This window comes from Hippocampus zosterae, chromosome 16, assembly GCF_025434085.1.
Source record: "Hippocampus zosterae strain Florida chromosome 16, ASM2543408v3, whole genome shotgun sequence".
Classification (NCBI taxonomy): Eukaryota; Metazoa; Chordata; class Actinopteri; order Syngnathiformes; family Syngnathidae; genus Hippocampus; species Hippocampus zosterae.
In genome coordinates this window covers 15,701,167-15,726,708 of record NC_067466.1, presented here as the reverse complement: position 1 = coordinate 15,726,708, position 25,542 = coordinate 15,701,167, and the positions used below count along the sequence as shown (strand labels likewise).

The 25,542-nt window shown below is 44.7% G+C and overlaps 2 protein-coding genes across 5 annotated transcripts; one reads left to right on the top strand and one right to left on the bottom strand.

The window, feature by feature from the left end:
- The first annotated feature begins 657 nt into the window (after positions 1–657).
- Positions 658–22,877, top strand: capn5b (calpain 5b). Of its 2 annotated transcripts, none has more exons than XM_052047269.1 (13): positions 658–922; positions 5,197–5,370; positions 9,386–9,517; positions 12,964–13,172; positions 13,765–13,957; positions 14,277–14,470; positions 15,848–15,925; positions 16,870–17,065; positions 17,454–17,576; positions 17,760–17,956; positions 18,485–18,627; positions 18,777–18,913; positions 19,213–22,877. In XM_052047269.1, exons 2-13 carry the CDS (start codon positions 5,206–5,208, stop codon positions 19,393–19,395), a joined length of 1,950 nt encoding a protein of 649 aa, XP_051903229.1. In that variant the 5' UTR covers positions 658–922; positions 5,197–5,205; the 3' UTR covers positions 19,396–22,877. The 2 variants fall into 2 exon arrangements, with proteins under 2 accessions (XP_051903229.1, XP_051903230.1); XM_052047270.1 differs by having other exon boundaries at positions 663–922; positions 18,506–18,627.
- Positions 11,245–12,970, bottom strand: ompb (olfactory marker protein b). Of its 3 annotated transcripts, XM_052047304.1 has the most exons (3): positions 12,848–12,970; positions 12,340–12,726; positions 11,245–12,174 (listed from the first exon to the last, which is right to left on the bottom strand). In XM_052047304.1, the coding sequence occupies exons 2-3, from the start codon at positions 12,356–12,358 to the stop codon at positions 11,681–11,683; spliced, it is 513 nt and encodes a 170-aa protein (XP_051903264.1). In that variant the 5' UTR covers positions 12,359–12,726; positions 12,848–12,970; the 3' UTR covers positions 11,245–11,680. The 3 variants fall into 3 exon arrangements, with proteins under 3 accessions (XP_051903264.1, XP_051903265.1, XP_051903266.1); XM_052047305.1 differs by lacking the exon at positions 12,340–12,726; XM_052047306.1 differs by lacking the exon at positions 12,340–12,726 and having other exon boundaries at positions 11,245–12,171.
- Positions 22,878–25,542: the final 2,665 nt, after the last annotated feature.

The following is a 25,542-nucleotide window of genomic DNA, read 5'->3' as shown; positions in this document are numbered from 1 at the left end:
CAAACAGGTGTGAAAGAAGAGGCAATTTTGACGTAGGATATAGAGCTGTAATCATGCGTCAATAAAGTGTGTCTGAAGGCAGGAAGGATGGAATGAAGGAGGTCAGGAAGGCAGAGATGAAGAGTGAAGTATTCTTTTTTTTTTTACATGTATACAGGGGACATAAAGGGAATCGATTTTAATTAGGCGGCTTGTTTTCTTAATCACGGCATATTGCATCCTCCTATTTGTGACAAAGAGCTAGGGGATTACAACAGGCCGCTCGGCTCTGCGCATGTGTAGTCTGTCTCAGTTTTTCCCACTTCAAAACACGACTTCCTGTAGGTGGCTCGCAAAAATAAATTAACAAATATAAGGAGCCGGTCTTCTGCTAATTTTGATTGCATTATGACTCCTAAGAGTGTTGGTAAATATGAGAGGGACTTATGATAAATTGTTTTTCATTAAATAGGACAAAGCGTCGAGTTTTGTCCATCTTTTAATGGTGATGCAAGTGAAGCAAGCTAGTTCTGTGATGAAGTTTGCCACGACAGGATATGTTTGACTTTCTGAAATATCATTTAGATGATATTGTTCATTCTCACTTCCATAAAATTCATTTAAACTTAAAAAATACTTCAATATTCTAAAAAATGTTTTATTTGTTTGAAAACGCATTTCCGCTGTTGCCGCGGAGTGATACAGGCCGGCTTGACTCTCGCTTTTCGGCGGAGGAGGAGGAGAGCGGTGCTCCGGCGGAGGAGGAGGAGAGCGGTGCTCCGGCGGAGGAGAGGACCAGGCAGGGAGCGAGCGAGGCGAGGAACCCCGGCCATCCCCCTCCCCCGCCCCCGGAGAGAGCGAGAGTCGGACCCGCTGGACTCCCCACCATCCCCCCGAGAGAAAGAGAGGGAACCGGGTTGCCACGGGAGAGGCCTCGGTGCAGGTAACCGAGCGCTAGGCGTCGCGCGCCTCCGGGGGCGCAGGTGCTCGCGAGGGATGGATAAGACGGTGGAGCAGCTCAGTAAATCTCAGGAGAACCGCGATGCTATTACTTACTATATGCTTCATTTTGTTGTCCTTATCATAAAAACGTAATATAGCGTAGAAAAACAAATAGATAAAATAACCCATTATATATACGTTGCTCTTAATATTGCGGAGACTAACAATACCACATGGCGCAAGATAATTTTTAACAGATATCCACTGTTTCCAGTCTTTCGTAGGCCAAAGCGCATATTGTATATTATCGAGAAAACCTCACCGCACCCCACAAAACAAAAATGTCACAAAAGTACAGCGCCTTTGAACTAGCCTTCAGTCAGTGCTGAGATTCTTACCCATTCGCTAATTTTGTGCACCATCTTGTGACATGTGCCATGGAACTGCTTTGAAGTGAGTAAAAGAGCTTCATTTCGACAAATGTTGTGTTTCGACCATCTTGTGACATCACGGTGGCAAGGAACTATGCTGAAATGTGTTTAGCACCATTATGTAGACAGAAGTAGTGCTCTGGCATCATCTGGTGGTATCATGGTGCTAAGGATGTTGAGGTGAATTGAGGGGTTTCATTTAGACCAAAGTAGTGCCTTGTCACCATCTTCTGGCATTACGGTGGCAATACATTTGGTCAAAGTAAGTTGAGATGTTTCTTTCAGACAAAAGTAGTGTTTGGTGCCTTCGTATGACACGATACTGCTAAAGAAAAATGCCAAAGTGAGTTGAGGATAAAAAAACTAGTGCATTGGTGGCATCTTTGAACAATTATAGACCAATTTTGACGTCCACATTTTGTAATGTAATTTTTTTTTTTTTTACTTCCCAATAACTGTTCGTCTAAGTGGGAAAAGCCATAATATTGCCAAAGAATAATATTGGACACATAACATGCAGCAGTCTCGTCATGCTCAAGCTTTCAGGCAGCAGAAAATTATGTCTTCAATATATAGACTGTCAATCTTATTATTGGCCAGGCCCTGATTGTAAATGAAAAATGGTTCCCAACTTGGTTAAATAATTAAAAACAAATGATATTTTTTCCTTTCTTCATTTTCTTCTTTCACTAAAAAGATTTGATCGTTTGCAGTCATCTTGCTCTTTGGGTTACTTGTAGCAAAAAAAAAATGGCTGAGGAAAAAATGACAGTGTTGCAACACTGGATTTATATATTTTTTGATTTGGTTGTTTTGTCTCTACCCTGTTTAACGTGACAATTGTATAAGTTTTGTCATTGACGCATTGAGATGATCAATTTATTCATGTCAAATATCATGTTGCGATAGAAAAATCTGAATAAATGCTAACAGAATTTACCCACACCTTTTTTCCTCCCCATTCAATGTTTCTTGGGAGTGAGTGATACCCTGCTTCCGGCGCTGCCTCCGTTTTCTACAGCCGAGGTCTCTTATTGCCATGTAATCCCATTCATTATGAAAATATCAATATTAAATGCCACCAAATTTAATGGCTACCCCTTTGGCCTACGTTTCATTGGCTGGCTGATTTCAGTGACTATTGACCAGTTTGTTTTTGTGTCACAGGACAAAGATTTTATTGTTTTAATTTGTAATTTTTTAAAATTAATGATTGGTATTACAGACTGCTCGACCATTAGCCTCTTTTACACAGCGATCTGAGGAGAATCCAGTCGTAAAGTTCGATCTTTATTTTTCTAATTTAAGAATTTTTTTCAAACAGATGTTAATATTCGGATTTACCAAGGCAATTTATATTCGCAAAAATTCCGCAATACTGCAACATCAGCAGGGGTGGACGCGACACGGCTCAATAATGTGAGGATTTGAAGGCCTCCTCTGATAATCAACCAGATCGGTTTTGACGTTGGACTGTACGGGAGATCACGAGCACGCAGGCAGTGTCAGGGCCAAGCCTGTAGTTGAGCCGGCAGCGGGAGACCGTGATGCTGCAGAGGGTGGGAGAGCTCAGCACAGTGGGAGGATGTGAAGCCTGGGAGAGTCCACCTCCTTCTCCTCCTACTCTTCCTCCTCCCTCAGTTGTGGGGTAGATGAGGTCTGATGTGCTAGAACCTGCCTTCATTCTGTGTATGTGTGTGTGTGTGTGTGTGTGCATTACTGCTCCCTCTTCACTTCTGCGGGTTTAATCAGTCTGTCAGCGGAAGCAGACTCAATCAGTCACCACTGCGTCCCACCCCCTCTTAAACAGCAGTCACCGGTCTCTGACCAGGCAGAATGTGACGTTCCCTGTCCTGCCTGCTGTGCCCAGTCTTGATTTCACGTTCCCTATAATCGCTCTTCCCAAATTGCTGTTACATTGAGGGCTTTTTTTAAAATTTGTTTGTCACGACTCCTCTCCAAAGTATCAGTCGTGAGTGTAAGACGCCTACACTAGTTGTACCGCAACATGACATTGTACCCGTTGGGATATCTTTCAAAGATGGTTTGTCACTTCATATCAATGGAAATTAAATATTTGTCTTTGAAGTTGTGTTATTTACAATTAATTGACCATTGATTTTGTGGATCCAATTAATAAAATGATTAGTTCATGCAAAAAAAAAAAAAAAAAAAAAAAGGTCGGACACTTGATCTCTGTGGGACTCCACATGTAGACGCATTTGTTGACTGCTTAACCGTCGTCTTCACAACCGCCTCATTCACAGAAAATCTACCGGATAGTTCTACTCGGCTTCTAATACAGTTCACTATTCAATGTGATATGCAGACGGTCCGTTTTTAGTAAGATGGACATTTAGAGGTGAAAATAAATCAAATAATGCAACAAATAGATTCTTGTTGTTCAGTCGTTTGAAAGTCAGTGGCTTTTGAGAATTTACTTTTCGCAGGTGATGCTATTGAGCGTATGGGATGGCCAAAGGACAGTATGCTCTCCCCGTGGTGGTCACGAGCCATCTGTCAGATGGAGCCTCTGACTACAATCTCAGTAATCTTGGAGGAAATACTTTATTTGTGTGAGTGTGAAGGGGTCTCAAGAATAATTTTTCCTCCCAGGAAGTCGCCAGTGGTAAATGCGAACTATTTGTAACTGCAGATCCAAATTGGTATGGTCTCTAGTGGTCAGTCTTGGTATTACGACGTAGATCTGGTTTGGTAGTGGAGACTCCCAATTATCATTGGAAATATTATTATGGGTATGGTTTGCTGTGCTGGTCATCCTGCCACGTGTGCCAATTTGTTGGGGTCCGGCCCATTTTATAAATCAATCCAAAACAAATTCTTTGATTGAGTTTATGGACTGATAGACCATTTGATAGAGTAGCTCAAACTTAGCCGTTTGCCCAACAAATAAAGCTTATACAGATAAAAGTATCCAATGAATGGTCCATTTTTCTAATTCGACAGATCGCAGTGTTTATGAAGCAGGCGTTTGCATGGTTGGCCATCCAGCCTCGTTAGTATCAAATCGATACGCCAACGCCAGCTCAGTCATCCAGGTAGGACATCAATATTGAAATTCATGATATTGATCAATCGCGTTTGTCGGAGACGAATTAGGTTAAATGAGCGAGAGGTTTGTCCCATGGCACAGTTATTGATCAGGACGGCTCAATTTTAGAGGAGTGTGTGTGTGTGCCCTGGTGTGTGCGGTGGGCTGATCAATGCGGACATGGCTGCATCTCTGTATAGCTGTGATAATTAGGCCCTGGGGGACGTCAAGAGACAGAGTAATCATTGGAGACCCAGAAAATTCAGGTACTCGCGTACCAGGACTTTTAGTTCCCGCTTAGGCGGCTCACTGTGAAGCCGTCAGTCAAGCGATGGAGGAAAGGGAAAAAAGTTTCCTACCAATGGTGGGAAGTAAAAACGTACGGATACTTTGTGCACGTTTTTTAAAATGACCGGTCTACGTGTGCTTGTGGACTTGGAGAAGACATTTCACTGTGTCCTTTGGGGATTGCTGTGGAGGGTGCTCTCGGAACAAGGTCGAACCCCCCACCCTTAAATGGACTGTTTGATCCTTGTACGACCCATGTCAGATTTTGGCCCACGTTGTAAGTCAGATTCACAACCCAACTGAATGAAGAAAACCATCAACGTACGAAAACTACTGTATCTGGTCTGGTTTGGAAGAGTTGGACAAAATGGAAAGGGAAGTCTGGACTTTCTGACCCTGGATAAGCGGAAGATGATGGATGGCGGGATTGAAGTCATGTGACTCAAATCCCCTCATCTGTGCCAGCCGATGATGCTATTTTTTTCTATTTTCCCTTTTGCGCAGGGCTGCAGCATGTTCGCGTCGGTGAAGGCCTTCGAGGGGCAGCAGTACTCCACCCTGAAGAGGCAGTGCCTGCAGAGCGGCCTGCTCTTCGAGGACCCCCGCTTTCCCGTTGCCGACAACTCGCTCTTCTACCAGGGCAACAGGATCGGACGCGTGGTGTGGAAGAGGCCGCGGGTAAGTCGCTCAAAAAAAATCGCTAATAGACACAAAACAATGTTTAGTAACTTACGTGAATATTGAAAACGTAGCCAACGACTCTTGTCCGTCTTTTCTATTTTGCATTGTTATCCTCCACAGTCTCCACTTTGACGTAGCGCTCCTCTTGGCTAAAATCTGTCACCTTACCTTGGCTAACAGTCAATGCAGAGACCTACAATGCCCTTAGTCTCTCCCTCAGCAAAAAATGTCTTATCCTGGATGCTGCAGCATGATCGTCCACAGTCTCCACTTTGACGTAGCGCTCCTCTCGGCTGAAATCTGTCACCTTACCTTGGCTAACAGTCAATGCAGAGACCTAAGATGCCCTTAGTCTCTCCCTCAGCAAAAAATGTCTTATCCTGGATGCTGCAGCATGATCGTCCACAGTCTCCACTTTGACGTAGCGCTCCTCTTGGCTAAAATCTGTCACCTTACCTTGGCTAACAGTCAATGCAGAGGCCTACGATGCCCTTAGTCTCTCCCTCAGCAAAAATTGGCTTATCCTGGATGCTGCAGCATGATCCTCCACAGTCTCCACTTTACAGCCGGCCTGCCCTCAGTTTCCTCTTGGATAAACTGTGTAAAAGCGAGCACACGTGCCACTGTTGGCTATTCCCGGACACTTTGGTGTTATGATATTTGACGGGATACAGCTAAAATTGGCACAAATAAGCACACGCGCTAACGTGATCTTATCCTGCGTCTTAGCTGTAGATGCTGCAGTATTATCTGCCAGTTCCTGATTCCCATTAAGTCGGTAATCGTCAAAACAAGGTCCTGTTGAAGTCCGATTTTTTTTTTTCTTCTCTATAATGCTGACAGTGTGGTTGTGGATGGAGTAACCTCCTGCAGGCGGCGTACATTGCCATGGAAACTGGGTCACACAGATTATATGTTTTGGTCTGCGTGGATGTCAGTCATGCGGACTGAACACTGTGAGATGAGTGGAAGGAAGGGGAGAAAAAAAAAAGCAGGAGGAGCCTAACCGGGCACACTGTAGCATTTTCACATGATAAAATAACACACAGTTGATTTTGACTTGGTATTTACATCCATAGATAAACACGATTCCCCACTATTCATTCCTTAGATAAACTCTCGCACGAGTACATAACAACTACAGTCGAGCAAGAAGGTTAGACTCGTGCACCTTTTAATAAGAAAAACCCAAATGATTATAATGACAAGAACAATAATGGACATTTACCACATGATTTCACTCTGGTGTGCATTTGTTCCATGGGAACCATTAAGCACGTTTGCTCGTCCTCCTCCTAATGGCCACTGAAAGCTCAGCGCCACTGCGGGAGGGTGCGGGGAAAGTGCAGAATAATCAAGTTTAAGAGAAACCCAGGGAGAAGCAAAGGCTTACGAACAATTGGAATTGAAAGTGTACTTATTTTCTTGGGTTTCAGAATTTAGTACTTACTACAAGAGCGGGTCTGTCGTCCACGGGGGTTTTGCCGTAACACACATCATCTGGAATTTGGTGCAAAAAACTTTTTTTTTTTTTTCATGAAAGGTAAGTTTTGTGTCGGTTGAAAAGAATCTTTTTTTTTTTGCTGTAAGTCCAGTGGTTAGCACGTCGGCTTCACAGTGCAGAGGTACCGGGTTCGATTCCAGCTCCGGCCTCCCTGTGTGGAGTTTGCATGTACTCCCCCCGGGCCTGTGTGGGTTTTCTCCGGGTATTCCGGTTTCCTCCCACGCGTCAACCTCACAGTGCAGAGGTACCGGGTTCGATTCCAGCTCCGGCCTCCCTGTGTGGAGTTTGCATGTTCTCCCCGGGCCTGCGTGGGTTTTCTCCGGGTGCTCCGGTTTCCTCCCACATTCCAGAAATATGCATGGCAGGCTGAATGAACACTCTAAATTGTCCCTAGGTGTGAGTGTGAGTGCGAATGGTTGATCGTCTCTGTGTGCCCTGCGATTGGCTGGCAACCGATTCAGGGTGTCCCCCGCCTACTGCCCGGAGACAGCTGGGATAGGCTCCAGCACCCCCCGCGACCCTAGTGAGGATCAAGCGGTTAGGAAGATGAATGAATGAATGAATCTGTGAAAAAGACATTGGTCTGTTTGCACTCTTCTGCGGATGCTCCAGTATTATGCACCGCAGTCTCCACTTTGCTGCAGAATCCCATTTGCTTGCTGCCCTCAGTCTCCTCTTGCAACCCCCCACCCCCCTGCTAAAATGACCCCCGTTGCAATGCCTTAACTCTGGATTCTCCAGCCTTTCTACATTTTGTTGATGTGTCCCATTTGCTTCTGTTTTAACATCGGAGAGTTTAAAAAAAAAAAAAATTCAACGAAAATGCTGCGACACTCAGACTTTTCTCCACTCTTGGTCTCCTCTCGGATAACTTTGTTCTCCTGACCGCGGCCACCTTTCTCCAACCTTGCAAAAGTTCCAAATGAATCAATACTGTCCATCTTGGTCATTTAGGCAGATGGATGTCCCATAAAGTCATCGTCCATTCCAAGCATATCATCCTTTATCTGCTTGCTGCCCTTTACAAATGTTTAATGAGGACACGAGCATGCACAGTTGTTCCCGCAGGAAAAAAAAAAAATGCCACACCCGAGTGGGATATATTTTGCTAGTTTTTGGGGGGTTTGGTAATGTGTTAGGCACTTCTGGATGGCGCGCGAACTGCGGAGCCGCTCGACAGCTTCTCACCCGGCAGGTAAATGATTAGACGGCGCTTGGCCGCAGTGTTCGCATTACTTCACTGTCTGCGGAGGCCGCGTACCGATCGATACTCTATTACTCTTCCACCTGAGACGCACTCCGCCCCCCCCCCCCCCCTCCCCCAACCGGATGACGGGTCGCCGGCCGTGGGGAGCCCCTCGTCTTGCCTCGCCTGGCTTCCCCGTCGCACCAGGACAATCAATGCTGGTGCAGACAGAAACCTTAGCTGTTCTACAAACATGTCATTGTTGGCCTGGGAGGGGTTCGGATGGGTGGGGGCGGGGGGGGGGGTGGCTCAGTGTTGCCGAGTCAGCGATAGACCGACCTTGGCCGTGTCGTTTGTTTAGTTTGCTTTGCATCCAAGCGCATTCACATGCTCTTTGAAGGCCGGAGTCGATACAGGGATGCCTCCATGTCACGCTCACCTTGAACTCGTTGCTCTACGCCATCCAATGTGTTTGACTTTTCATACCCCAAGTTGTTCCACTTCTGGGATGTTTTACTTTAGATGTTTCAAGACAAAAATATATCTTTTATAGGCTACCTTTGGCCCCTCCCTCCCACCCCACATTTGACTGCCAATGTCATGAATGCAATCTTTTTTGCTGCAACTGCTGAGTCATCCTTGTTTTTAATGCATTCCAACAACAACCAAAAAAAAAAACAACACCGCATGGAATGTTGTGGACCAAAAAAAAAAAAAAAATGGAGGACAGAGAAAGGTTCCAACGCCAGCCGGCACATTATACGTGTGCGTGTGTGTGTATGAAAAAAAAAAACAGGGAGAGTAGGAAAACGCTGCAGCAGCTTATTGAACACCACGTAATTACGGTAGTTGTAATGAAAGACGGCATGTCCGCACAGAAGCTGAAAATGGACCCGGACACACTCTGTTAATGTGATTTCACAAATGCATTTAAAGTCTGCTACACGTCAGCAATAAGACGCGGTGGTTTAGCTCCCCTTCGTTAACAACCCACCCCCCCCACCCACCAATCGCTCCTCCCTTTTCGTCTCAATGTACAGCAGGACCTCAAAAATAGAACGGTCAAAAAGTGGTACAATGACTTCCCATATATTTGCCGTTCACTTATTCACAAACATTTGTGGTGATTTCACAAGATGACTCTAAAGTCTAATCGGAAAATGGTACAATAATCGCTTCAAGGAAGTATGCTTAACTGATACATCTTGACCAGGAAACGAGCTTTTGTATGTCGGGGAGGAGCTTAGTTTAGCCCGGGTTGTTATGGAGAGTCAACAGTACATTAAGAACAACAAAACAAAACCTTTTTGCTCACGTTGTAGGAGCTGTGCGAGGACCCTCACCTGTTCGTGGACGGCATCAGCGCACACGACCTCCACCAGGGCCAGCTAGGGAATTGCTGGTTCGTGGCAGCCTGCTCCAGTCTGGCCTCCAGAGAGTCGCTATGGCAAAAAGTAAGCTTTTGCCTTCCTTTCTTTGCAATTTTACAAAAGTGATACAAATACTAAAGGTTAAAGTATTGTAAAAGAATCAAATGTTCTGCCTGTGATTCATATCTTTATTGTTGTAAGCATAAAGGCACCAAAAAACAAGTTCATTTTATTCAGAATATTTTTTTTTTAATGAATCAGCCGAGTCATCGGACATTTTGCTCTGCCACTTAAACATCTGATGGTTACTTTTCATCCAAACACTGGGAAGAAATCCAAATGGATGGTGCGGGGAATCATTTGTCGAGCCGATTAAACCATAAATTCCTCGCCAGACCAGTTGCTTTGTTATTCATTTGGAGTTTGAAACCAGATAACAAAAAAAGCAGAGTAATTCAAAGCGCTAGATTCTGTTTTTGAATACACTTCTGCTAACCCAACTCTCTCAGGAGAAGATTTTTTTGTTCCCTCCCCCGGTGAAACCAGGTCTTCAAAAACACCATTTTTGTTTCATACTGTTTAGACGTTAATCACCCGCCAATATCTGCGAGTGCTTTTTTTCATGCCACCCTCTCAGATCTTTTTAATTAGCCTCTGTGCAGTGTGTGGTAGGCTGGAGTTGTAAAGTATTAGCATAGCAGCCTGCAACTAACCATCCGCCAGGCATCTTCCTGCTTAATAATAACGCACACCCATCCATCCATCCATCCATCCATCCATCATCTACCGCTTATCCGGGGCCGGGTCGCGGGGGCAACAGCTTTAGCAGGGAAGCCCAGACTTCCCTCTCCCTAGCTACTTCTTCCAGCTCTCCCCGGGGCATCCCGAGACGTTCCCAGGCCAGCTGGGTGACATAGTCTCTCCAGCGTGTCCTGGGTCTTCCCCGGGGTCTCCTCCCGGTGGGACATGCCCGGAACACCTCACCAGGGAGGCGCTCAGGAGGCATCCGAATCAGATGCCCAAGCCACCTCATCTGACTCCTCTCGATGTGGAGGAGAAGCGGCTCGACTCTGAGCCCCTCCCGGATGACCGAGCTTCTCACCTTATCTCTAAGGGAGAGCCCGGACACCCTGCGGAGAAAACTCATTTCGGCCGCTTGTATCCGGGATCTCGTTCTTTCGGTCACGACCCATAGCTCGTGACCATAGGTGAGGGTTGGGACATAGATCGACCGGTAAATTGAGAGCTTCGCCCTTTGGCTCAGCTCCTTCTTCACCACGACAGACCGATATAACGCACACCCATTTTGCAAAAAACACGGCACCATTTGTTTGGCTGCTGCTCGTAAAACGCACACTCACACACACACACACACACACACATTCCCCAGATGAAGTTCTGTTGTTCTAGTAGGCATTTCCTGTATGTTTGTTCACCAAAGACTTAAGGCAAGAGGAATTTTAGAGGACTTGTAACGACATGTCACATTTTCAAAAGAGCTGCCCACAGAGGTTGTTTTTTTAATTTCAAATGGGATATTTATCACAGTGCAAGGTCACCCTCCCGTGAGATGAAAGATAGTTTTGAATTTTTTTATTTTTTTTTTTATTTTTCCAAGCAAAGTAATTCTGGTGAAATCCACATTGGTTAAGATAAAGCTACTCCGTGTTTCAGCTGGGATCGGCTCCAGCTCACCCGTGGCCCTCGTGAGGATAAGCCGAATAGAAAATGGATGGATGAAATTGCACAAACAAACAAACAGATGACAATATCGAGCTTTTTTTTCCCTCTCACATATACATGAACACCTTGTAAGCCTTTAAGTGGTACCCCTGGGCTGTGTGGCTCTCTCTGCTGGTGTCCCCCGGGGGGAGGCGGGGGGTAGAGTGAAGTAGCAACACCTGACGTTGGTAGTGAGGGTGGAGTATACCCGGGGGAATGGGGTACATGAAGATAAATACACAACAATTACATCACAAGGAAATCCAGTGATCACCTAATCGAGTGGTTCTGAAACTGTGGACACCGGGTACCGCGTCAAATGTGTTCATTGAAACACGGGTGGGATTCCGAATAAGTACATTTAATGAACAAGCCACTGTAACATGTACCTCATAAAAGCACGCAGTACTTGTGGGTAGCCTATACTACACTTTGAGAATCAGTGATCTAACCAACCAGTCAAGAACGAAACATACACATTGAAAGGTTCCATTACTTTAGTTCCTTATAGTCACTTAGTTAGTTTCAGCAGTCCCCTGAGCCTGTGAAGGAGATGGAACAGTCCACTGTATCGGGGCTGCATCCTTCCCCGAAGGCAAACAGGAAGTACATGACCTTCCTCACCTTGGCCAGCTCGGCAATGCGCTCGCCGAACTCATGCGCGTCAGCCTCATAGCACTTGGTCTCCGCCTCGCGGGCATCGCTCGCCGCCCTCCAGAAGACCCCCGAGGGCTCCAGGAGCTGGCGGGTCATCAGGTGGGTGAGGTCTGGCGTCCACAGCTGCGACGTGGCCGTGACGGTGAGGCAGCCCGACTGGGGCAGGCGCACGGTCCAATGGGAGAAGCGCAGAGACTGCTTGGTGAAGTCCAGGCGGTACACGGCCTCGTTGGGCTGCAGCAGGCGCTCGCCGTCCTGACGTTTCTGGCCGCGCTGCTGCAGGGACTGGACCCGCAGGCGCATCACTTCGGTCAGCTGAGGGTCCGGGCGGAAGGGCAGCTCCAGGGTACTCGCCATGACTGCTAAAATAGATTATCGGCTGAATAACAATCTCCACTTGAGAAAGCTCTTGTGTGTGTGTGTGTGTGTGTGGTGGATGATGAATGGGGCGCGTCTTAACTCTCAGAGATGCCTGGCAACAAGATCTAATGACATTTGGGTTTTGTCCTCAGAGGGGTGGCGCTTACCTTTTGTTTGCGCACTCATTGGAATACGTGACACGTACGCGAGAATCCAACCCGGATTAGTCACTGTCAATCAGGAAAGTCACCAGGAAATGTTTCAAGAATTGATTCTTCTATCGATTACTCCATCAATTAATAATACTGCATATAATAATACATCATTACTGAGTTCATTATTCCAACTACCGAATTATTGCTAAACAGTCCTCCTCCACGAAACACAAAATCATCTTACATGCTCCAAAGGATAATTATTGACCAACCGTCTGCACACTCGGAATTGGATCTGTGAGACTATTCAATGCTTCTGTTTTTGCTATTTTGCTGCAAATTTCATCAATAAACTCGAGGCATTTATTTCTCTCTGCCGGCCATCTAATTGGGGGACATCTATTCGAGCAAGTTTGGAGTTTTAATTCATTTTGGATAGGCTATTTGTTTCAAGAGAATAACAACAGATTAATGGAGGCCCAGTTGTAGTTACTTACGGCGCACACAGAAAATTTCTTACCTTTCACCCTGTTTCAGCTGGATTTATGAGTGACGGCAGCGAGGCAATAAAGCTTTGACATGATTCACGATTGGCATTTGTCTGTTTGGCTCAGCGACTCCCCGCTTCCTCTTCAGGTGATTCCCGATTGGAAGGAGCAGGAGTGGGACACGGAGAAGCCCGACTCGTACGGCGGCATCTTCCACTTCCGCTTCTGGCGCTTCGGCGAGTGGGTGGATGTGGTGATTGACGACCGGCTGCCCACCGTGGACAACCAATTGGTCTACTGCCACTCTGATGACAGCAACGAGTTCTGGAGCGCCCTGGTGGAGAAGGCCTACGCCAAGTTAGTTTCCTCCTGATATGCTCATTTCATCAATTAAAAGTGGAGAAAATAACCCCCCCTTCGATAGATCTGTTTCCTATGCTGTTCACACCCAGACATTTAAGTGTCATCTGCTGAGTACTGTTGCTAGGGTTGCTAGGGCTGGATTTGTCTGGTGCTAAGTTAGTAGCTTAGTTACTTTATTCATTAGATAGGTAGCTAGCGGTTTAGAATATTTTCTCAGTTTGTCAGTAATTGTATTTGTTTGCTAGTCAGTTTGCTTGTTTGTCAGTAAGTTGAAGTGTTAGATAGTCAGCTAGTTAGTTTATTAGTTAGCGAACAACAAACAGCTTGACTTGTTCTTGTTTCAGGGTGTATGGCTGACAAACAAATGAGCTAAATTTGTTTGTCAGTAAGCTGAAGTGTTAGCTAGTCAGCTAGTTAGTTTATTAGTTAGCGAACAACAAACAGCTTGACTTGTTCTTGTTTCAGGGTGTATGGCTGACAAACAAATGAGCTAAATTTGTTTGTCAGTAAGCTGAAGTGTTAGCTAGTCAGCTAGTTAGTTTATTAGTTAGCGAACAACAAACAGCTTGACTTGTTCTTGTTTCAGGGTGTATGGCTGCTACGAGGCTCTGGACGGTGGCAACACGGCGGACGCCCTGGTGGACTTCACGGGTGGGGTCTCAGAGCCCGTGGACCTGCTGGAGTGTCAGATGGCCACGGACGAAGCAGCCCGCAACCAGTTGTTTGAACGAGTCCTCAAAGTGCACAACCGAGACGGCCTCATCAGCTGCTCCATTAGGGTAAACGTTCAAAGAATATTTTCTCTGCTTTTTTGTGACTTCTGACATCTGAAAAATTGCTCCTTTTTTTTCTGAACTTTTATTCTTGTCGGATGCCACTATCAGTCCTCAGCAAAAGAAATGTCAAATTCTTCAAATTCAAAGAAAAAAATTATGGGTCCAAGAAGTCATCCTTGAGGCACCCCTCGCTACTGAAAGGAGCACCGATCGCTTATTTTGGACATCCCTGGCTATGTGTTATTGTGTTTAAAAGGAGGATCTTGTTCCTTCTTAATTGAAGCTAACAATCACTAATTCGCAATTTTGGGTGGTTTCCTAGGCAACCACCGTGGAAGACATGGAGGCGCGGCTGGACTGCGGCCTGGTGAAAGGCCACGCTTACGCCGTGACAGATGTCCGAAAAGTACGCTTGGGTCACGGGCTGCTGGCGTATTTCAAGTCGGAGAAGCTACACATGATTCGCATGAGAAACCCGTGGGGGGAGAAGGAGTGGAGCGGCCCGTGGAGCGACAGGTAATTAGCTGGAAATTCACCGTAACGGATTTTTTTTTTAATGTTCTATTACTGAAGAGTTTGCCAAATTGTGATGTATGACGTGCTGCCTTTGCGAGTAAAAATGCTGTCCTCATCTCTATGGATTATTGTTTTTTTCTACATTCTGGGCTGCGCTTCCACAAGTAGAAGCCGTTCGCCTAATCGCACCACCCGAGTTACACCTCTGCAATGTGTTAAAATTGTTGATCCTTGTGGTATTTTGTCAAAGATTTATCCATAACCTTTAGAAATTGTGAAAAAAAAATTGACGCTACATATCCTTTTCAAACGCTTTGCGGCAGAAGAGGAGTAGGTGTTTCAAAATTCCATCTGCGGTAAACAAAACATTGATGAATGGGCCTGCATTTGAGCCATCCATCCTTATCGTGCTGCCTTCGAGGTGGGTCTGACCAGATGCATGTCTCCAGCAGCACAAACAAGCTCCTAATCCTTTTAAACTCAACCTCGTTTGGACCTGATCCAATGCTACCGGTTCCACTGATTCCATTTTCCAAAATGTCAACAGCACCTCGCTCCCACGATCGCCGTCCGATCCATACATAAGCCACGCAATACCGGGAAGTAAATGCTGTACAGACCATGAAAAATGGCAAATCAATCAAGCTAATGGGTCAAAACCACACTAGACCGCACACTCCAGCTCAGATGCCATTTGTCCCTACCATACCACTCCCAAAACCATTTGGACAAACAGATGATTGAGCTTTGAAAGCTGTGGTAAACAACCTGTGGGTGGTGGGCCATATACGGCCCTACATGCTACTCCAACAAGGGACTGTTAAAAAAAAAATTGCCCCCAAATGCGCATTGTATAGAGTTCGAAACAGAAACTCACCACTGTTTAAAAGGGTCATTACAAAATTTTATTCGTAAAAAAACCTTGAGAGGAACTTCTCATTCCGGCTATTATTTTCAACATTTCTCCTCCGCTGCCAATCTTGAGGGAAAGAAGTAATCCGCAGGATGGAAGTTGCTCCCTGGACAGTGTTCTGTCTCAGAGTTGTTAGTTACCAACCTCTCGCGAAACAAAACAGGGCGTCTGGTAAAGCAGGATAATGGAGTCTGAATAATTGAAGAGGTCTCCAGACAAGAGGCTTATTAAAGTCGGTCGGCAGTCTTCCTGCTCCGTGGCGCTCTCGCGGATTAATCTATGCGCGCTTTGATGAAAAACCTGTTACTTAAGGTCTGTGAATCATCACCGTCGAGCTTCCGCACAATCGCCTTTGAGAGTTAGCGACGGCCCTGGTACAACTCACCCCGTCTGCGATGAAAACGTTCACAAGATGCAATGAGATGCCACCAAAGGTTTTTTTTTTTTTTGCATTACTGTTGCAGTTCAGAGGAGTGGAACAAGGTGAGCAAGAGCGAGAGGGAGAAGCTAGGTGTCACCGTGCAGGACGACGGCGAGTTCTGGTGAGGAAAACAAACGCACATGCTACTTGCGCTAGCCCATTATGAATCCTCCCCCAAAAAATAAATCAAATCAAATCAGCATGCCACTTGTGCTACTATTTTTCTCAGTCCAAACACTGAATATATCGGACCATTTCTGCAGGATGATGAAAGGCAAGCTCAACAGTTGTGCAGTGGATAGAAAAAGTCTACACCCCCCCTCCCCCACCCCCATTCACGCGCCTCGTTTTTGAAAAATGAGAGCAAGATAAAACATTTCAAAACTTTTTACTGTGTGAATTTTTTTTCTGAAAGCATAAAAAAAAATAGCGTTTGAACAGAGGTGTGTAGACTTTTTAGATTGACAGATTTGCATGTTTTCTGGGAATTGCTGTGACATGCTCTGATGTGTTAGCAAGTATAACTATTTAACCATTCATTCATTCATTCATCTTCCGAGCCGCTTAATCCTCACTAGGGTCACGGGGGGTGCTGGAGCCGATCCCAGCTGTCTCCGGGCAGTAGGCGGGGCACACCCTGAATCGGTTGCCAGCCAATCGCAGGGCACACAGAGACGAACAACCATTCGCACTCACACTCACACCGAGGGACAATTTAGAGTGTTCAATCAGCCTGCCACGCATGTTTTTTTGGAATGTGGGAGGAAATCGGAGCACCCGGTGAAAACCCACGCAGGCCCGGGGAGAACATGCAAACTCCACACAGGGAGGCCAGAGCTGGAATCGAACCCGGTACATCTGCACTGTGAAGCCGACTTGCTAACCACTGGACTACCGGGCCGCCCACTATTTAACCATTTTGAGTATAACGCTTATTCATGTTTGATTTGAATTTCTTGCTTTGCAAAGTGTTATCGGAAATGTACTTGGAAGCAAATGTAACGTGCTCTTCGTTGCTGCACTTTTACTGGATCCCTTTGACTTCTCCTTTGTTCCTGGTTGTAGGATGACATTCGACGACTTTTGCCAGTACTTCACCGACCTGATCCTTTGCCGCCTCATCAACACGTCATACCTCAGCATCCACAAGACGTGGGAGGAGGAGGTGATGCGGGGCTCCTGGCGCCACCGCCAGGACCCCCTGCGTAACCGCTCCGGCGGCTGCATCAATCACAAGGCCACCTTCCTCCAGAACCCTCAGGTGCAGTGCAGGCGCTCTTTTACATTTCAATGTCAATTTCCATCCATTTGCATTTCATTTAATTAACATGTCACATCATTGGATCTCATTTGGAATCTGATTCAATTAATTTATTGTTTGTGTCTGTTAAAAAATGAATGGAAAGAGGAGCTAGAAAAAAAATCATAAATTAAATCTGCAACTCAATTAATTTTTTTTCATCCTTGAAAAAAAAATCAAAAATTTAATTAAACTTTTGAATTAAAAAATTCAATTTTTTTTAAGAATTAAAAAAAAATAATCAAAAATTAGAAATTAAAATTTTAATTTTTTTTTCATAATCGTTCAACCCTACTTAACAATCACTGCACTCGAGTAAATCGCTTTGTTACCTCCTTTCTCCTTCCAGTACGTCTTTGATGTGAAGAAGGTGGAGGATGAAGTACTGATCTGCTTGCAGCAGAAGGAGAAGAGAGCCACACCCAAAGAAGGGAAAGGGGAGAACCTCGCCATAGGCTTCGATATCCACCAGGTCAAAAACAAATAACAGACGAAGAAAAGAGATCTTCTAAAAAGCTTCTTCGGGATTTAACGGAAACGTCCTTTCATTAGTTCATCGTTAAAACAAATATATTTGGCACTAAAAGACAAACACTGAACGTGTCGTGATCATCCTTGGCGTAGGTAACCCCCAGCGTGCTCTTTGGTCCGTCAGGTGGAGCTGAACCGCAAGTACCGCATGCACTCGGCCCAGCAGAAGGTGGCGGGCTCCATCTACATCAACTCGCGCTGCGTCTTCCTCAGGAAGGAGCTGAAGGAGGGCCGCTACGTCATCATCCCCACCACCTTCGACCCGGGCCAGCAGGGAGACTTTCTGCTCCGCGTCTTCACCGACGTGCCTTCGGACTGCAAGTAAAGCCCACATGCTGGAGTTTCTTGAGCAATAGCCATCCAACGACATTTAAAAAAAAATAAATAATAAATGATTAGAAATTCAGGCGGCCCGGTAGACCAGTGGTTAGCACGTCGGCTTCACAGTGCAGAGGTACTGGGTTCGAGGCCGGCTCCCTGTGTGGAGTTTGCATGTTCTCCCCGGGCCTGCGTGGGTTTTCTCCGGGTGCTCCGGTTTCCTCCCACATTCCAAAAATATGCATGACAGGCTGATTGAACACTCTAAATTGTCCCTAGGTGTGAGTGTGAGTATGAATGGTTGTTTGTTTCTGTGTGCCCTGCGATTGGCTGGCAACCGATTCAGGGTGTCCCCCGCCTACTGCCCGAAGACAGCTGGGATAGGCTCCAGCACCCCCCGCGACCCTAGTGAGGATCAAGCGGCTCGGAAGATGAATGACTGAAAAAAATAATAATATACAAACACGCACATTCACACACTAAGCTTAGCTTAGAGTGACCTCTGCTGGCCGGCTGCACAATGACACACAGATTCCGGGTTGATCGCTTCAGAGAGCTGACCCTGGACGAGCCTCCTCAGACGTGCTGGACGGGCATGTGTGGCTACCCTCAGCTGGTCACCCAGGTCCACGTTCTCAACGCTGAGGGTCTGCAGGGACAAGATTTCAATGGAGGTAAAAAGTTAAATACAACTGCACGGAGTCGTCGAGAACCATGGTCATTTCGCAGGAGAGTACTTAACATTTCTGCCTCTGTGATAGGACATTAGTTTTGATGCTGGCGATAGAATATAGAATCTAATCACTCTGTATCGTTTCCAAAGCGGTGGACCCGTACGTCATCATCACCTGCGAAGGCGAGAGGGTGCGCTCGCAGGTTCACAAGGACACCCGCTGCCCCAACTTTGACATCAAGGGTCTGTTTTACCGCAAGAAGCCCAAAGAGGGAGTCCACATCGAGGTACGGTCTTACCACTTGCGTACCATGTTTTTTTTTTTTTGGTTGAGTCTGAGCCCTTTATTGGTAGGACAGGCTCACATAGAAGTCCTTTTGCGTCAGATGGGAACAAAAACCACAAGGAGAAAACTTCCATACTTTAAAAACATTGATTTCTATATTTCCAATCAGTGCTTCTTCTTCTTCTTCAAGCTGCCATTCCTCTCCTCGACTTAGTCTTTCTTCTTTTCGTTTCCTTCCTTTTCTATGGCTCTCTCTCTCTCTCTCTCTCTCGCTCTGGCTCTCCGAACTTCCGGCGTCAGATCTACAACAAGAACATGATCATGGACACGTTCCTGGGTCAGGTGGTGATGTTCAGCGACCCCAACGAGCGTCAGGAGCAGCACACGCTGCACCTCCGCGACAAGGGCAGTCGCCAGGACAGCGACCTGCCCGGCACGCTCACCGTGCGCCTCATCACCTCCACCACGCTCACCAACATTTAACCGAGCCTTTGCATGCTCTCCCCCCCCCCCCCCCCCCCCCGCTTTCTCACACCATCTTTTTTTCCTTCTCCATTTCTCTTGACATTTTTTCCTTCCGGCGTTTCTCACCTTTTTTGTACTCTCACAATTGTTTTTAGTTTTAGTTTACATTTTAGTTTTTCTTACCCGTCTAGTTTGTTCCCCCCATTTCTAACACAAATGTCTTCTTTACCCCGTTTTTCCCCCATCACATTTTTCTTTCCTCATTCCTTTCAGCAATTTTTTAAAAATTTTCTCTTCACCCCTTTTTCTCACCAATTTCTTCAACCTTACATTACAAAGGCCTTTCTTCACTTCAATCATTTGTCTTCGCCCTCGCCGCTTCTGTTGCGCCGTACGTTTTGCAGCTGAAAAAAAAAAAAAAAAGAAAGCCAACTTGGGGGGCGCTTTATCCCTCCTTTTCCGTTATTTTTCTTTTTCATTCTTATTGTGTGAACTTCAACCCACGTGAGATGCACATCTGCAGACATTTCTGCACTCGCATGCACGTGCCAACGTTACCAAGGGCTTCGGCATTGCCTTAAGGCTGCGTTTGTCTGTCTTTCACATGGATGGGGGGGGGGGGGGGGCAAGGGTGGTGTTCACGTGGCCGCTGTGTCTGTTTAGATCAGGGTTTCCCAAACCTTGGCACCCCCCCTCCTCCACAATCTGCCCCCGCCCTTTTTTTTTTTTTTTTTGAGAGCGTTAGCTTCTCTAATTTTTCACCGTTGAGAAGACGAAATAAAACCTCTTTTGGATGGTTCTTCCGACACCCCATGTGGGGGGGAACTTTGGACTCCTCGACTGGTTTTGGGCTCCCCTCCCTTCTGTTTGGGGAACTCCTTGGTTTCTATCCACAAAGCTTCTTGTGTTCCTTCTTCAACCTGTATATGCTGACGACGCATTTTGTATACGTGGTTCCTGTCCAGTCCAGTCTTTGGCGAGCATGCGTCCCTTCCCTCCACAATATGGACGCAAACAAACTGCTGCAATGGTGAAACCTCGCTTCACCCCCCCCCCCCCCCCCGTCTTCCTTCACTTTTAAACCCAAGACGCTTCTCCCGCCGAACGCTATGGACGACGTTTGAACCGCATGGCCTGCAAAGACTCCCCCCCCCACACCCCCCACACACGTGCTGCACATCTCTATGGTCGTAGCTTAGCAGACGGCGTCAATCCTCAAAGTTGTCACCCGCCTCCAAACAAGTGCTTTACGGGACCAAAGAGTAGGCAGTCAGCCCCCGCTCCTATGTAACCCCTTTCCAACTGGCACCTGGGCCCGAACCTTGCGACGAACCGCCCCCCCCTGTGCCACATCATCTTAATGGCAACAACACTGCCTGACACCGTGTGTGTGTGTGTGTGTGCGTATGTGCGGGTGGGTGGGTGTGCGTGTGTGCGCGCGCGCTTCTCAATCTTGTGTATTTGGGTGAATGTATATCTGTTTATATAAGGAAACGTGTGAAACAGTCAAGTACCTTTTATTGCGAGTACACACCTTGCATTTTTGTTGTTTTTTCGCTGAGGAGAAAATCTGCTAAAAAAACAGTGCCATGATGGTTTGCCTCCTTCAGAAAAAAAAAATGCAACTTTGGACTCCTTTTCATCAATTAGGCATTTGCCGAGTTGCTGATATGTGATGAGTTCTACTTCTTTCTCGGGATGGGCACTAAATTTAGCAATCGATTAATCTACTGTAAATGATTTCGAGCGGATCTGAGGAATCTCTATGCCCTAAATTTCTGTAATGGTCGTCTTACTGTGAAAAAAAAAAAATCTACATAATTCCATAACTGGCCCTTTTCTGTTTACAGTAAGTCCGGTTTTGCAAAATTAGTTTGAAAGAGGGTCGGCCCGGTAGTCCAGTGGTTAGCACGTCGACTTCACAGTGCAGAGGTACCGGGTTCGATTCCAGTTCCGGCCTCCCTGTGTGGAGTTTGCATGTTCTCCCCGGGCCTGCGTGGGTTTTCTCCGGGTGCTCCGGTTTCCTCCCACATTCCAAAAACATGCGTGGCAGGCTGATTGAACACTCTAAATTGTCCCTAGGTGTGAGTGTGAGTGCGAATGGTTGTTCGTCTCTGTGTGCCCTGCGATTGGCTGGCAACCGATTCAGGGTGTCCCCCGCCTACTGCCCGAAGACGGCTGGGATAGGCTCCAGCACCCCCCGTGACCCTAGTGAGGATTAAGAGGTTAGGAAGATGAATGAGTTTGAAAGAGGTCAAATGTTTAGTCTCCTCAAGATAATTAACAAAAGCCTCACAATGGACAGACATCTCAACAACCAATCAATCGATTGCGTCTCTTATGCCTAATTCTCTACAAATACAAAATTAACGTGTTTATTTTATGTTGAATGTAAGACAAACATGTCCATTTCGCTCCTTCCCAATTTTGACTTTTGTTTTTGCTCGCGCGCCATTACTTGAACTGTTATACACATACGTGGCGTTTACTGGATGTGAGCGCATTCACACACACACTTTTGCTGTACAGCATCTTTAAAAACGCATGACTCATTTTTTCAACTATGTCCACAGCCTTGTACTGTGCCATCTAAACTGTATTATGCTTTGTTTTGTTTTCGTCTTGTTAGTTTTCTACTTTGGCAACGCTAGTTGTCGAGCATCCAGCATGGCCGCCTTCGCCGGCACATGATCATATCAGTGGGCTGGATTGTTGTGGTGTGGCTAATGATGCCGGTTAGGTGCTAATCATGGCTGTTGTGTTAAAAAGAAAAAAAAAATGGACGGAAAATGAGGGTTGTGGTTGTGGTGGCCAACATTCTGAGACTGAAGTGTCCTTGAGGTGGGAGGCGCGGGGATTATTGGTGCCAAAAACAAAACAAAACAATTGGTTATGAGAGTTAGCTTAGCTTTAGCTAAATAATTGCCAGACAACCAATATTATGAAAAACTCTGACCTCGATTGATTTCGTAGTTTACATTACGGCATGGCAAAGCAACTATGGCAGACTCAACTGCAGATGGGGTGAGGCTTTTATTTTTGGAATAATTTTAAAGGATGTTACTGCTGTCGTAGAAGACATCAAACTGGAATTTTAAAAGGAAATCGGAGCCACACAACATTGTGGAGCTATCGCCTTTCAAACCGCTGAAAGCTAGGTTGTCGTTAACGTGCCATCTTATTGTTCGTTCTTTGATTTTTACGGATCACCTTCCTGAAACTGATGCATGAGCATTTTGAAATGTTATTCTTGTGTGGAATTCATGCATATTTTACATTTATTTGTAGAGGGTGTTTTTTGTATGTCCTTTTATTGATTTGTATGGATGCAATATGCCAATTTTACAGCTAATGCAAAGGCGTTGGTGAGCACGACGAAAAAAATCATAATCTTATGATAATAAAGTTGCAATTTGTATATTTTGTATCATAACGATGGCAAAACAGCTCAGCTCAAATCAAGTCGCAATTTTACGAAATAAATTAGAGTGTTACGGGGGGGGGGAAATTAAAAACAAAGCCATAGTAAGAGATCGTTGTTTCATTTCAAGTTGTACTTTAACAAATATTAATGTATCATATCAGCTTTTAATCATAGAATTACAACTTTATTCACTATATTATTATTTATTCTTATTCTCCTGTTTTCTCTTACATATTTTCCTCTAACATACTTTTTTCGCCGACACTCTTTCTCAGAACTGTTCTTCTTGTACTCCTGCGTATGATATTTTGGGCACGCGGATAAAAGTAGGCCTATTCATCCCCATCCGGAAAAAAACAAACAAACTGAAAATGTGAATTCTATTGATCTTTTTTTCATTTTGAAAAGATGTTTACGACAATTTCTTAATTTCCACCCGTCGGCCGCATTGTGCGTGGTCAGGATTTCGCCGTCATGTATTTAGCGCACAGTCGGAACTTTGACGTATGTATAATTGTTGACGCCGAGTTGCCGCCGTGACTTTTTATATACGAGAATGCCACTGCATGTAGCAAAAAAATGGCTTTGAACCCATTGCAAAGTATCTATATTTATATTTTGGAGCGGTTGGGGAGGGGAAAAAGCTACATGACAGTGCGCTATTGCTACTTTGGCGAACACAGCAAGCCCGTGTCGCATTCTCGAATGCATCCGGACGACATTCTGTTTTTGCAATTTAAATTTTTTTTTTTTATTCAATAACCGGTGGTGTGTGTATCAACGTAGCAACGATTATCCACGTTTTTGATGGACGCTACGCAGTCTAGCGCTGATGCTGTTTTTCACTACCTCTGCTGGTCATTCAGAGGAATTGCGGACATTGCTTGCAAGAGTGAAGTTTGTCTGTTTTGCCCCCACCGTGTTGTTACATCTTGTCTGCATCCTCCTGATCCATGACGGCCACACAAAACTGACTTGAAACATCGTAATTTTACAAGAATCATTTTTTTTTTGTAAGGTGAATAAAGTCATAATATTAAAGGAAAACATTTGAAATATTATGTAAATATTGTACTATTACAATAGTATGACTACTTAAAGTTTGAAAGAATAAAGTTGTATTATAATGAGGGCATTCCGATGTTTTATTTAGATAAAATGACTACTCTTCGTATAAATTTGCAATTTAATTCTCTGTAAAGTCACCATTATTCTTGTAAAATTACGACTTTGTTCTCGGAAAATCAGGACTTTCTTCTCATGAAAGTACAACATTGCTTTCGTGACATTCCTTTTTTAAAAAAATTTAATTCTCATAAAGTTACGACAGCGCCCTTGTTAAATGATGACTTTGCACTCTTGAAATTGTCCCTTTATTCTCATAAAACGGCAACTTTTTTTTCCTTGTCTAATTGCTATTCCATTCTTCGAAATTTATGACTTAATTCACCTGAAAATTACGACGACCACTCATAAGACTTTATTCTCATGCAATTAGAAAATTATTCTTTTGAAGTTGCAACTTTTTTTTTGTTGTTGTAAAATTACAATGTCATCCTCTCAATGTCGACTTTATTATTGCAATTGCTAGCTGACGAGAGTGCTGCAAGTGGGATTTTTGCAGCTTATTGTCCCCCCCCCCCATTGTTACGTCTCGAAAACAATCTTGCCATCTTGCAAGCCGCTGCACGAAAACCACACACCCAAAAAACAAATAAATCAATTTGACGTTCTACATCGACAGCGACATCACCGCGTTAGCTTTTTCCGCCGCAGCCGATGCGGCCTACCGTGACGGGAATGAGCTTGTGACTGTTCTTGTACTTTTTTGCTCTGAGACTGGAAAAATCTTACTGCATGGTGACACTTCTAGAAAACCTTTTATCAGTATTTTATAGCCTTGTTGATTTTATATATCTATATACAGTAAATATATATATACAGTATATCGCTATAACTAATACCCCTTTTACCTTGCGTTGAAGTCGGTACGTTAGCTTATCTAGCTTTCGGAGAGGTTTACTTGTCCGATATGTATTGTGTGCTTCTTTATGTCTTCTCTGCTCATTTACTCAATTATTTATTGTTTTGCCTTTGAATCGATGCCCGTGCTTTGGATTCTCGGTAACACTGTGCTTATTTTATAGCGACGAGCTGCAGGAAGAAAAGAAAAACGTGGTTTGTCTTTTTTTTTTTCTTTTTTTTTTTTTTTTGCATTTGTATTTAATGTCAACTTGTGGCATGACTTTGAAATAAAATTCAAAATTATTCTTTTGTGTTTTTATTTTCATAATTTTATTTTAGCTGAATTAATACAAAGAAAAATGTCAAGAGTAAATCTTTGTTATTAATTATTATAAATATTATAAATATTAATATTTCTCTGCCTGCAGTATATTTGTTCAGGGGAAATGGTTTTACAGCGTTCACATATCAGTCCAATGTTATTTGTTGACCAGACATTAGATACCAGTACATTTTTTTTCTCGTAACTACTTCATTCTCTAAGATAGTACTTTTTTCAAAGGATTTTTTTTTCCTTCATAAAATGATCATTTTAATGTTATGAAATTCCTGTTTTTTTTTTTCTTTTTTGCAACTATTGACATTGTTTTTGTATACTTTTTTTTCATAAAATGTCCATCTTTATTCTCAAAATTTGCAATCTGTGTCTACTTAGGACTCCAGGCACACAGGTATTTATACACAAACCTTCAAAAGTCATTTTTCAAAAGTATATC